The following is a 13,323-nucleotide window of genomic DNA, read 5'->3' on the forward strand; positions in this document are numbered from 1 at the left end:
AAAACCTTCCTTTTTAAAAAAAGAAAAAAAGGGAAGTGCTATGGATATTGCTCTATATAAATAAAACACTGATGGCTGGCAGGAAGTAGGTTGCCAGGCAGGAAGTAGGTGGGACAAGGAGAGAGGAGAATTCTGGGAAGCAGAAGGCTGAAGAGGGAGACACTGCAGCCACTGCCAGGATAAGCAGCATGTAAAGACTCTGGTAAGCCACCAGCCACGTGGCAAGGTATAGATTTATAAAAATGGGTTAATTTAAGATAAAAGAACAGTTAGCAAGAAGCCTGCCATGGCCATACAGTTTATAAGTGATATAAGTGTCTGAGTGATTATTTTATAAGTGGATTGGAGGACTGCGGGGCTTGGGGAACCTGGAGAGAAGCCCTCCAGCAACATGCCTGCTTTTGTAGCAGAAATCTTAAAAGTTCTTATTAATAAAATCAAACCCGAGGCCAGTTATTGGGGTCAATGCTGGTAGATCAGAGAGACAGAACGAGCCACAGCTATCTCACCTCGCCATTTCCTCAGCTGGTCCTGTTTCCCCAGACTGGAAGCTTCTACGTCCTCATCCCAATGGCTCTCACCTGAACTGCTGCTTAAAAGCCTGAATGCTTAACCAGGCTAAAATCCTCTAGTTTCTGGTCCTCACGCCTTATGTATCTTTCTGCTGTCTACCACCACTCCCTGGGATTAAAGGCTGGCTTTCTGGGATTAAAGGTGTGTGTCACCATGCTTGGCTATTTCCAATGTGGCCTTGAACTCACAGAGATCCAGAGGGATTTCTATCTCTGGAATGCTAGGATTAAAGGCGTGTGCTATCACTGACTAACTAGTGGCTTGTCTGTTCTCTGACCCCAGGTAAATTTATTAAGGTACACAATATTTTGGTGACACAATACCACCACATCTCCTCTCTTTTTGTCTAAAATTAAAAAAGCTTATAACTAATACAAGAAAAACTATCCAATAAGCATATACAATATATACAGCCAAAAATTACATTAATGATGTCTAGTCCATTAACATTTGACAGATTCAGATAAAAAACTCCATTATATATATTAACAATGTCCAATCCAGTAACATCTGATAAACTCAGACCAAAAAATTTTCATTACTTATCTTATTTAAAACAAGTAGTTCCTTTTTAAAAGTAGATTCCATAATCTCCCTTTTTATCTTATCATATCCATATTTTCTCTTTTTTCTTTTCATAATAGATTCAGTAGTCTACCTTTTGTCATTTTTATATCTTCCCCTTTTTCTTCAGTGTAGATTCAATGATCCACCTATTTATCCTATTATTTCTTTACCTTTTTTCTCAGAGTAGATTCGATGATCTATCTCATATCTATATTCTCTTTTCCTTTTTGCTTTCTAGGGGTGAAGATATCTTTAGGGAATCTTGAAAAGAAAATTTTGGGGTTAATCATCAAGTCCTGTATCGTTTGTCCAGTCTCTGCATAATAGGAAAGCTCAGGGCTTGTTTCAAGTCCTTGTTTGAGTAGTCTGTCAGGCTGGATCATCTCAACTAGTCCTCTTGAAATTGTTCTAAGCAGTTTGTAGTCCAAAGCAGATCTTTCAGCTTAATGGCTTTACCATAGTCCTTTTGAAGATTTCAAAGTTGCTGTTAGGTGTGTTCATGGTTCCATGCAGACTTTTTTTTTTTTTTTTTTTGTGCCTCCTCTGTGGTTTGGAGCAATCACAGTCTGATAAATGTCTGTCTCTCGGAACCATGAACATTCTTCCCTAGAAGAGAAAATCTTCACAACAATTTCTCCCCACAATTTGTCTTGCCAAACTTTTCCAAACTGACCTTTGCCGATGCTTTCTTGTAACACGATGGTCCTGGCAATTCTTCTCTGAAACAGCAGCAGTAAACCCTTCGTCCCAGGTAGCAGCATCACCGCAGTCACCAACACGATGAGAAGGAGCTGGCAATGTGGAGTAGTAGCCACTGCTTCCATGGTCCCACCACTGTTTGTGGTTCAGTCCGGGCCGAAGGTTCTCCCAAGCCTCCTAGGCCGGCCTTAAACTTGGGATCCTCCTGCCTCTGCCTCCTTCAGCAAATCCTACCGGCATGCGCCACCACAACTGGCTGAGTGTAGCTTGGGCCTGAGCTGGGACTCACAAGGCCACAGGCAAACAGCTTTTTCATGAATTCGTAACACGAACGTTGGGCGCCAGATGTAGCAGGAATCTTAAAAGTTCTTATTAATAAAGTCAAACCCGAGGCCAGTTATTGGGGTCAATGCTGGTAGATCAGAGAGACAGAACGAGCCACAGCTATCTCACCTTGCCATTTCCTCAGCTGGTCCTGTTTCCCCAGACTGGAAGCTTCTACGTCCTCATCCCAATGGCTCTCACCTGAACTGCTGCTTAAAAGCCTGAATGCTTAACCAGGCTAAAATCCTCTAGTTTCTGGTCCTCACGCCTTATGTATCTTTCTGCTGTCTACCACCACTCCCTGGGATTAAAGGCTGGCTTTCTGGGATTAAAGGTGTGTGTCACCATGCTTGGCTATTTCCAATGTGGCCTTGAACTCACAGAGATCCAGAGGGATTTCTATCTCTGGAATGCTAGGATTAAAGGCGTGTGCTATCACTGACTAACTAGTGGCTTGTCTGTTCTCTGACCCCAGGTAAGTTTATTAAGGTACACAATATTTTGGTGACACAATACCACCACATGCTTTCTCCTTTTTCCATAACTCAGCTATTTGTACGAAGTCGGCAGAAGACACCCTTACTTCTATGGCCCAGAGCTCCTTTACTATGCTGAGAAGTACAGTGCCATCATGACTGAGTGCTGTGCAGAAGCTGACAAAGCTGCCTGCTTGACACCAAAGGTGACCCCTGGGGAGATGGGGACAGAACTGCTCTGTATACCAAACCCAGAGATTTGACCGTCTTACGGTTGACTTAGGAAATCTGAATCTCTGAATGAGACTTCTCTATGTCATTAGAAAACCTTCTTCCCTCTTACATTACCAATGGCTTTTAGTTCTAATACCTTTCTTCCTTCTAAGATTTAGCAGTGATGGTCTAGAGAGGGAATTCTTGGATGTGTGTTTACTTGTCTTCCCACTCTTTATGGTGGTGACTTCTGGAGTGTAATAGCGTTTGTCACACTGGACAGCAAGAGATAGTTTGTTTGTTTTTTGCTTTTTATTTTTTAGTCCTTCCTTGAGACATTTTAATGGAGATGGAATTCAAAGCTGTGAATTTTACTGAGGCTAGATGTTGGAATCCATTCATTTTGTCTATACATATTTATTATGCAAATTATTTGTTTTTCTTAGGCACTCACTCATTTTATGAAAGATGATGAAGTAGGAACTGAGATGAATTAGTCACACAACTAAAAAGTCATATCAAGAAGATGGCGGAGACAAGCAGACACAGGTAGGCCTGTGGCAGCGGCCCGCGGAGGTAGACAGGCCCAGCGGTGGCAGCTGACAGGGACATTCAGGCCCTCAGCTGGCAGAGACATTCAGGCCCGGTGGTAGCCAGCGGAAACATTCAGGCCCAGCGGCGGTCCACAGAGGTGGACAGGCCTCGCGGCGGAGACAGGCGGACGCAGGTGGGTCCGAGGCGGTGACCTGCGGAGGTGGATGGGCCCGGTGGCAGCGGCCGACAGGGACATTCAGGCCCAGCGGCAGCCAGCAGAGACATACAGGCCCGTTGGCAGCCCGCTGAGGCAGACAGACCCAGCTGCAGCTGACAGGGACATACAGGCCCGGCAGCGGAGACAAGCAGACACAGGTGGGCCTGTGGCGGCGGGCCGCAGGGGTGGACAGGCCCGGGGACGGAGACGGGCGGATGCAGCTTGGAATGGGGACGCCCCTAGCCCCAACACCTGGGGAAGAGGCTATCTCCGTGGGTTGGAACCAGGGCAAGTCTGGGCACTCCGTCTAGGGACAACCCAGGGCCCAACTGCTGATCCTGTGAAACCCAACAACTTGGAGGTGTTGGTGAGACTACCCTGCTCAGCTGAAACCCATCTGGGAGAGGATTCAGATGCCTACAGTTTGAAGTCTGAAGAAACAAGATCAGCTGAGGAGTTGACAAATGAACAAAACGTGACCTGGGAACACAGAAGAAGGTGCTACCCAGCCACTAAAACAGATCACTAGAATCATAAGTATATAATTCACCGACTGAAATCAGCTGTCCTTGAAGAAACATGTTGGGGACTGACTCCGGACAGCTGTGTCTTGAACCTGTGTAACCTTCCACGATTTATCAAACCTCGTGTAAATAGGAGGCTTTTAGTCTAACCTAGGAATGTAGGATTAAATAAACTTCTTGGAGCCTGTACTAAATCAGCTAGCTGCAGGGGCCTGGGACCAAAGCAACCTCCTGCTGACCCTCCCTTAGGAATTTTCTTTGTCCTCTCCTCACTCCTCCTGCTCCCCCTCCCTACCTGAAGCCCTGTTTATAAGCTCTAACACCCAGTCAATAAACGAGACCTTGACGCAACTCAGACTGACTCTGTCTTTCTTCACGCGCTTGGTCTCCTTTCCCTCTCGCCCCCCATTGATTCCCAGGTGGTCCCTCCTCGAGACCCTCGAATAACCTGGCCTGCTGGACGGGTCAGAAACAGCCCAATAGCACCAATTTAACCAAGAACCCCAACTAAACCAAGACTAAAAATTACAACAAGAGAGGCACTCTCAGACACAGACACCACCTGCACCGCACAGAGGAAAAGATGAGTAGACGCCAGTGCAAAAATACAGGCAACAACATAAAGACCTATATGGCAACATCAGAACCTAGTGATTCTACACCTGCAAGACCTAATCATACCATGACAGAAGAAACAGAAGAAATCAACCCTAAAAATGACTTTAAGAAGATGATAGAGGCCCTTAAAGAAGAAATAAAACATTCCCTCAAAGCGGAAATAAAAACTTTCCTTAAAGAAGAAATGAAAAACTACCTTAAAGAGGAAATAAAAACTTTCCTTAAAGAGGAAATGAAAAACTCTCTTAAAGAGGAAATAAAAACTTCCCTTAAAGAGGAAATGAAAAACTCCATTAAAGAGGAAATAAAAAACTCCCTTAAAGAAATGGAAGAAAAAAATGAACAAAAAATGGGAAGAAATCAAATCAAGCCAAGAAAAAGCAATTAAACAGATGAAAGAAACATTCCAAGATCTGAAAAATGAATTTGAGACAATAAAGAAAACACATGCTGAGGGAATGCTGGAAATAGAAATCCTGACTAAACGAACAGGAACTACAGAAACAAGTATAACCAATCGAGCATACCTATGAAGATACAAGAAGCTTACAGAACACCGAATAGGCTGGATCCAAAAAAAAAGTCCCCTTGCCACATAATAATCAAAACACTAACCACACAGAATAAAGAAAAAATATTAAGAGCCATAAAGGAAAAAGACCAAGTAACATATAAAGGCAAACCCATCAGAATAACACCAGACTACTCAATAGAGACTATGAAAGCTAGAAGATCATGGACAAATCTCATGCAGACACTAAGAGACCACGGATGCCAACCCAGACTATTATACCCAGCAAAACTCTCAATCACCATAGGCGGAGTAAACAAAATATACCAGGATAAAACCAGATTTAATCAATACCTGTCCACAAACCCAGCCCTACAGAAAGCACTAGAAGGGAAAATTCAACCCAAAGAAGCTAAACACATTCATAAAAAATCAAGAATAGATAATCCCACACCAACATACACCACAGAAGGACAACACAACACAACCACAAAAAATAACAGGAATTAACAATCACTGGTCATTAATATCCATCAATATCAATAGTCTCAACTCACCTATAAAAAGACATAGGCTAACAGAATGGATAAGAAAACAGAACCCATCCATCTGCTGCATACAAGAAACATACCTTAACTTCAAAGACAGACACTACCTCCGAGTAAAGGGCTGGGAAAAGGCTTCCCAAGCCAATGGACCTAAGAAACAAGCTGGTGTAGCTATCCTAATAATCTAGAGAAAAAGGATGTTTCAAAAGAGAAGAAGTCTTGTGGCAATGCCTCAGTGGTCCAGGTAACTACCAGAACTCGGAAATCCGAGACGGAGACTAAGGCAGCAGAGACGAAACACATAGATGTACATACAGGAAATAATAGAGAAAAAGTCAGTAAAGCCAAGAAGAACAAAAGAAAGGTGGATGCTAAAGCCCATCTGTCAGATGAGCCTGTGAACAAGGAACCAGTGACAAAAAAGAAAAAAAAAAAGATAGAAAGCAAATCCAAAAATAGTACCGAGGTGCCAAAGGATGACAGCAAGACGGAGGAGACTAAGGGGGACAATAAAAAGCAAAATACTTCCATTAAAAAAGGTGCAAAGAAGAAACCTCAAAAAGGTAAGTCAAGTGAGAAGGGCAGCAGACCTGCTCAGGAGACGCAGAAGGAGACGGCTCTGGCAGAGCCTCCTTCCATGGAGCTGGCTCAGGAGGTGGTCTCTTCCGGTCCTGAGCTCACTCAGGTGGTGGTCACCCCTATAGGCTCTACTCAGCCCGGGCTTCCTTCTCCCATGGATATTGCTCAGACTGGGCCTGCTCTGATGGAGCTGCCTTCTCCCCTGGAGCCTCCTCAGAGGGAGCCGCCTCCTCCCCTGGAGCCTTCTCAGAGGGAGCTGCCTTCTGCCCTGGAGCTTCCTCAGAGGGAGCCGCCTCCTCCCACGGAGCCTCCAGGGATGGAGCAGCCTCTTCCCATGGAGCTTACTCAGATGGAACAGCCTCCTCCCATGGAGCCTGATCAGATGGAGCTGCCTCCTCCCATGGAGCCTGCTCAGAGGGAGCCACCTCCTCCCATGGAGCCTGCTCAGATGGAGCTGCCTCCTCCCATGGAGCCTGATCAGATGGAGCCGCCTCCTCCCATGGAGTCTCAGTGGGGACATTGTCAGAAGAGGCTGCTTTGTCCTTTGGACCATGCTCAGGTGGAGGTTCTCAGACAGGGCCTCCTCACATGGGATCTGTTCAGGGAGAGTCTCCTGCTGTCATGAAGCCACCTCTTCAAGTGAAACCAGTCACCAAAAGGTCTTCTCCCCGAAAAGAGAGTACCAAGGAGAAGTTGGGCATGCGGAGTGAGGTGGTGCGGCAGGAGCAAGTCCTTGTTGAAGTTGGCTTAGTGCCTGTTAGAGATGGCCAGCTTCTGAGGGGAGGCAGGCACGCACAGGATCTTCCAAGGGGAGGCTCGGGAGGAGACGAGACACCTAAGGACCAAGAAATTGGCTCTGATAGGGAAGGAAATAAAATGGCCCCTCTCAAGAAAGTGGGAACAGAGGAAGCTGGCAAGATCTAGCTGCGCTTGCTGCTCCCAGGGAATCTACCAGTGTCTTATCCTCGGAACAAAACTCAGGTGGGTCAGGTGGTGAAATGTTGCATGCTGAGTGTCAGACTGGTTCAGCTGGGCTTTGTGAAATGGAAGTGGACACTGAGCAGAACCCAGACAGTGTCCCTGTGAAAGCCTCAGCACCCAAACCGGCGTCACCATTGCCTCCTGTCCCATCACCAACCGTAACGGCCTCGCCTCCTATCACTTTGGCTGAGGATGAGTCACAGGACATTGATGAGGACGGGGGGGCGTCCACAGCCATGATGGAAGTGACTTGAGTGATGGTATGTCCGAGGGAAGTGATGATTCTGGGCTGTGTGGGTCTCGGCCAGTGCCACAGGAAGCAGGTTCAGAAGGTGGGAAGGAGGGGTTGGCAGTTGGAATGACCGAGGGAGAGTTTGTTTGTGTTTTCTGTGATCGGTCTTTCAGAAGAGAAGAGGATTGCAGCAGGTGCCTCAATCGCCATCTGGTTAATGTATACTTCCTTGGAAAAACAGCCAAGGGGCAGGAGTGGTGAGCTGGCCAGTGGAGGGCGGCTCGTCACAGTTTGTAAGCAATGCCTCACTTTAGTTTAAGGCAGTGGATACACACAAGCTCGCTTTAATTAGTGTCCAGTGCTGATTTTTAAGTGACATTATTTCCTTAGGACTGTATGTGTTACCTAGTGACTTGCAAAAACCTTAGCAAATCCTAGGGAGTTAATGTAAGAAAACAGATACTTAATCTGTTAGCTTTTGCAGTGCAGTGAAGAAAGGCGGGATGGATGTTGAGAAAGATGCATCACAAGCACAGGCTGGAGGCAGGGGGCTAGATGGTTTTGAGGAAGAGGTCTTGGTGGACTCTTTCATAGAGCAAAGGGAAGCAATGCCTTCTGGGAAATGAGCTAAGTTTTAATCTAGTCTTTAAGATTAGAAGTCAAAAACAAAAATATTAAGGAAATGAAAACCTAATTGATCTTTGAAGTATTGTTATGTGGAATTGAGTGGGACTTTTGAGGACTTTCTTCCAGAAAACAAGGACTTGGTTGTCAGGCCTATATTAGGCCTAAACCTTGGTGCCATGTAGTTGTACTTAAATCATTTCAATGGAAAGTGTCTTAGTGATTGGAACTTCTAGTGCAGTTTGGAGTTCTTCCATTTGAAAAATGTGATATTTGCATGGGATTGTTTGAATCTTGTTTTCTAGTCCCTCCCCATCACCACCCTCATAGTCTGAAGGTAGATTTTTCTCTTGATAAAGGAACAAAAAAAGTGAACATCTTGTTTGTAAATAGGTATCTAGTAACTAGTGGTAAACTTGAAATGGTAGAATTCTTTAAAGCGTACTTCTAGGTATCCTTAGGAAAATATATCTTAATTATTTTTGAACCTGTATTCACCTTGTTTTTTTCAAATATCTTAAGTTATATTTTCTTTTTCAGAGCTGCTTCTTATTTGGGGCTATTTTTTTTTAAATTGAGGCATAATTCATAAAAGGTATATTGTTTTGATGAGACTTTTTACAACTGTGGCTGGATGTCTTTCTTTAGTCTTCCAAGAAGGGCCATTTTACTTTTTTAGAGTTACTTTTTAAAGTCATGAGGTCAACAACTTGGACTACTATGCATGTAAGTGCTAATGCAAATTAAAGCCCAAGTTGACCTCCAGCAGCAGTTCATTCTATGTTGACAGTGAGAGAACACTTTCCTGTTAGGATACTGTTACTCGTGGACTGAAATGCTGAAGAAACCCCTCCCCCTATTTTGTTTTTTTGCAAAAATCAAGGTATATTCTAGGGTTTCCTGGTTGACCTCAACAGATAAACTGAGATGATAGTCTTAGTTCAGAAATGATGTGAATGTAGATTTACAGTCTACGTGTACAGCTGGCTAAGTGAGATCGCTTTCACAGTTCTGCATGTATCCCATCGGCTCCCCATTAGTCACTGAACTCTTAAAACTGGTATTGTAACATTATCACAATGTTTTGCACCAATTCTATAAACTTTACAGTGCAATATGTGTTCCTTTTCTGAGGCAAACCAAAGGTATATTTCTCAAGGTTCTGCTGCTATCAGCAGTGTTGATGGAGGATTTTTTATACATTTGTAATAGATAGAAATAAACCAGAAAAAAAGAAGAAAAAAAAGTGGTGGAGGAAAAAGTGAACACTGCAAGAATACTCAAAAGGGCTGAGAGTTGCAAACACCAAGAATGGCTTTGCATAGTAAATGGAATAGAACAGCTCTGAACTATAGCTTACTTTTCCTGGTTTGGTCTGACAGAATGATTGAATGCTTTTGTACAAAATCAGAGCCTTGAAAACAAGGATTTGGTGAGACTGTAAAATGGTGTGCCACTTTGGCAAAACAGTTTGGTGGTTGGTCAAAATGCAAAACATTGTTACTCTGTTACTCAACAATTCTACCCTTAGGAATATATCCTCAAACTACTGAAAATGTGCACCTATGAAACATGTACATGAAGGTTTACAGCAGTGTGTTGCTAATAGTAAAAAAGTTAAAACAACTCAAATAGCTATCAAATACTGGAGAGAAATAAAATGTGGCTTATTTATACAATAGAATATTATTAAGACATAAAAATGAATGAGAAACTGACAGATTAAATGACTTTGGTGAACTTTCATAATTTCATTTGTAGATCTTTCCATTTCTAATTTATAAATACATTTGGGGTTATAAATTATAAATGTACTGTCTCCTGTCAACATTGTATACTTCTATTTGATGATTTCTGTGTCAAACATTATATGGAAATGTTTCCAAGTATTTTCTGTATTAACTGTGAATGAATAGAACAAAATAAATTGCCTGTGATGGAAAAAAAAAGTCATATCCAGGGCCCTTCCCCTGGCAATGTCTCTATGCTGCTTTCTAAGTACCTAGCAGTCTCCACTATGCCCATACTGATTTTCATTCTATTAGGTATCAAAAATAATCATTTGTCAAAAGAGAGTACATGTGAATTCAGGTGTAAATTATCTTTTGAATTTTTCATTTGGATGAAAGGTGCAACTCAATAGCATAGCTCTGGCCAAACATGCACAAGGTCCTAATTTCAACTCCCAACCCAACAAATTATCTTGGCATTGGGCTGTCTGAACTTTTGAAGGTGTGTGTGTGTGTGTGTGTATGTGTGTGTGTGTGTGTGTGTGTGTGTGTGTGTGTGTTGAAATTATCTTTTCCAACTGGATTTCTTCTTGTAGCTTGATGCTCTGACGGAGAAAGTGTTGTATTCTTCTGTGCACCACAGACTGAAGTGCTCCAGAGATATGGAGAGAGAGCTTTCAAAGCATGGTACATGGGTTTTTTTTTTTATATCACAATTCACGTCTTGATAATGATATTGTCCAATCTACAAGATTGTGCATTTATAAAGTACATCTTGAGAAGTTGATAGAGGTGAAATCAGAAAAACAGTAATAATTTGAAAATTTGTCTCAGTGTTTTTGTTTGAAATTGTCAAAGAACGTAGAAGACTTGATTTTGTCTAACCGAAGACAGACATTTAGATCCCATTGGTTATAAAGACCAGGAATCTCATTTTAAATGATTAAAAAATACAGTCACAGTCAGGGTAATTAATTTACTTAATTTATTTTCCCTCAATCTTAAAGTGACTCTTGAATGTACGGATAATTGAACTTAGCCATCAACCAAGTTGGAGTTATTACTTGGACTTTTCTTACAACTCCAATTCTGTCCCTAATTTCATGTGTTTGCTCCACTCTCTCTTGCTTTTATGTTATGTAGCTGTGTCTGGGAGCATCCTTTAATATATTAGTCAAGAATAATGTGCCTGCCCCTGTAGTACCTCTCCTGTTTGTCAATAATGAATCAACACAACAGGAGAGAAAATGGAGATGACAGACACTGTGCATGTTCTCTGGAGGCTGTCAGCAGGAATTATCCTCCCTGATTCATCCTTACTATTAAAATTCTTAAAGCCAATCAGAACAATAAATATAGCAGCTCCAAGATGAAACAACACACTGTTACATAGGCTATGGTTGGTTCTTACAAAGATAAGATAGCTTTATTAGAGCTATAGAACTGAAAATTACTTTTGAAATAGCGAAGATCTTGGCTTTTGACATCTTGCCATAGAGCTTAGAGGCTCTCTGCTGGAACAATTTCTTGGCAGAAGGATTCATAATTAAAAAAAAAAACTCTCTAATTCTCCAGAAGTTTGGGAATTCTTCCCTCCACAGACCTTTAGAATTCAGAAAATTTAAAATTAAAGGCACACACCTTTAATTCCAGTACTCGGGAGCCAGAGGCAGGTGGATCTCTCTGTGAGTTAGAAGCCAGCCTGTGCTACAGGAAAGGCTCCAAAGCTACACAGAGAAAGCCTGTCTCATTCTGCCCCCACACCCCCAAAAAAGAAAAAAAAAACAATTCAAGAAAGTATGTCTTAATTAAGACAAAAGTTGATGAGTCAATATTCAAGATAAGAAAACACTTTCATGTCATGATGTAATTTAACCTCATGGATCCTTCGATTTAGTGTGTTGTAACAGTATAAAATCTAAAGCCTGCTTGAGGTCACATTGCTAAGATGAGACCAAGCCAGAGACAGAAGCCAGGTGAGGACACAAAACTGATGCCCCTTGGACTGCCACCTCTTTAGGAATTCCTCCTTGATTTTAATTTTATGAGGCATTTGCTTTCCACGCACCACCCACATTCTTTCAGTAGATTCTGCCAAAGGAAAATATAACTATTATGTCAGAACTAGCATTCTAGTAAAGCTAGTTGTTGTAACTAGTGAATTTTTATAATTTTCTTCATGTCAGTTAGTTTTGAACTTCCTTGTTATAAATGGTATCTTCTCACTGCTTTCTTACAAATAAAATATGATAATAAGTCTTTGATGGCAAATTTTCTTTTTAGGATGGTAGTTTATACAAGCCAGAATTTCCCCAATGCTGACTTCACAGAGATTAGCAAATTGGCAACAGATGTTACCAAAGTCACCCAGGAGTGCTGCCAGGGCGACCTGCTTGAATGCGCAGATGACAAGGTAAAGAGTTGTTGCATGCTCACGGTCAATGAGTGGATGTGTTTGGCTGCATCGGTGAACACTGATGGTGGTTGACATGGTCTCTGGGCTCTCCTTTATTCTACCAAGTTTCCTTGCTTTGTGGCACTTTCCAGAAACAAACAAACAAACAAACAAAAAACGTAGAACAAAACAAAAAACAAACAAAAAACCCAAAAACAGTATTCTGAATTGTTAAATGACCCAAAACTCCTCTGTTCAGCCACATTCTGAGGAGGCTTAAATAGAAAGAGAACAGTTACACATGTAGATTTATAAGATGTTTTGGGGAGAGAAGCGGGGCTGGAGACCTCACAGATTGGAGAGGCTTTTAAAGAATGACGCCCTAATCCCTCCATAGTCTTTCCCCTAATTAACTGTGTGAAGTTCATAAACATTTGCTGTGACCTCAGTTTCTCCAAAGTTGTACTATTATCTCCTTCACTTCCCCCTTCAAGAGATTAAAAATACAACCCCATCTTCTTCTGCTATGATAACCCTGGAAAACCTAAGATCGATATGTTATGTATGTAAGCAGGGCCCGTAACTCTGCTCATTACTCATTATTTAATTATGCCTCATATTTTAATGAGTTATTTAGTTTTAAAATACGTAACTTGATTTTGGAGGAATACTTGGAAAAATAGCACTAAATTTTATGGAAAATACAACCTGAAGTCTCTCAGTCATAGAAACATAAAGTTAATAAACAATCAAAGCAAATTAATATAAATAGATAACTTCATTCTGAACAGTCTCTTTGAATCTATTTGTTTTAGTCACAGCATCTTGAGTCTGCAGGCTCTGAAGCACTGTGTGGGTGAGAATGTGTTGCAGAAGCTACTTTGGTGGTGTATGGTTTTGAGTAGGATGAATATGCTTTATCCATGTAACAGAGGTGTGCGGGGGAATATGTATCAAAGATGACTTCTCTTAAACATT

The 13,323-nt window shown here is 42.1% G+C and overlaps 1 protein-coding gene and 1 pseudogene across 1 annotated transcript in view; both read left to right on the forward strand.

The window, feature by feature from the left end:
* LOC143267493 (albumin-like) overlaps positions 1 to 13,323 on the forward strand; it is a 34,361-nt gene that overhangs the window by 14,845 nt on the left and 6,193 nt on the right. The window contains 4 exon segments of the mRNA XM_076545641.1: positions 2,713 to 2,845; positions 10,547 to 10,601; positions 10,604 to 10,637; positions 12,234 to 12,363. Coding sequence (XP_076401756.1) covers positions 2,713 to 2,845; positions 10,547 to 10,601; positions 10,604 to 10,637; positions 12,234 to 12,363 — 352 coding nt within the window.
* LOC121829679 (RE1-silencing transcription factor pseudogene) lies at positions 3,379 to 8,739 on the forward strand (annotated as a pseudogene).

The sequence above is a fragment of the Peromyscus maniculatus genome, chromosome 10, assembly GCF_049852395.1.
Source record: "Peromyscus maniculatus bairdii isolate BWxNUB_F1_BW_parent chromosome 10, HU_Pman_BW_mat_3.1, whole genome shotgun sequence".
Classification (NCBI taxonomy): Eukaryota; Metazoa; Chordata; class Mammalia; order Rodentia; family Cricetidae; genus Peromyscus; species Peromyscus maniculatus.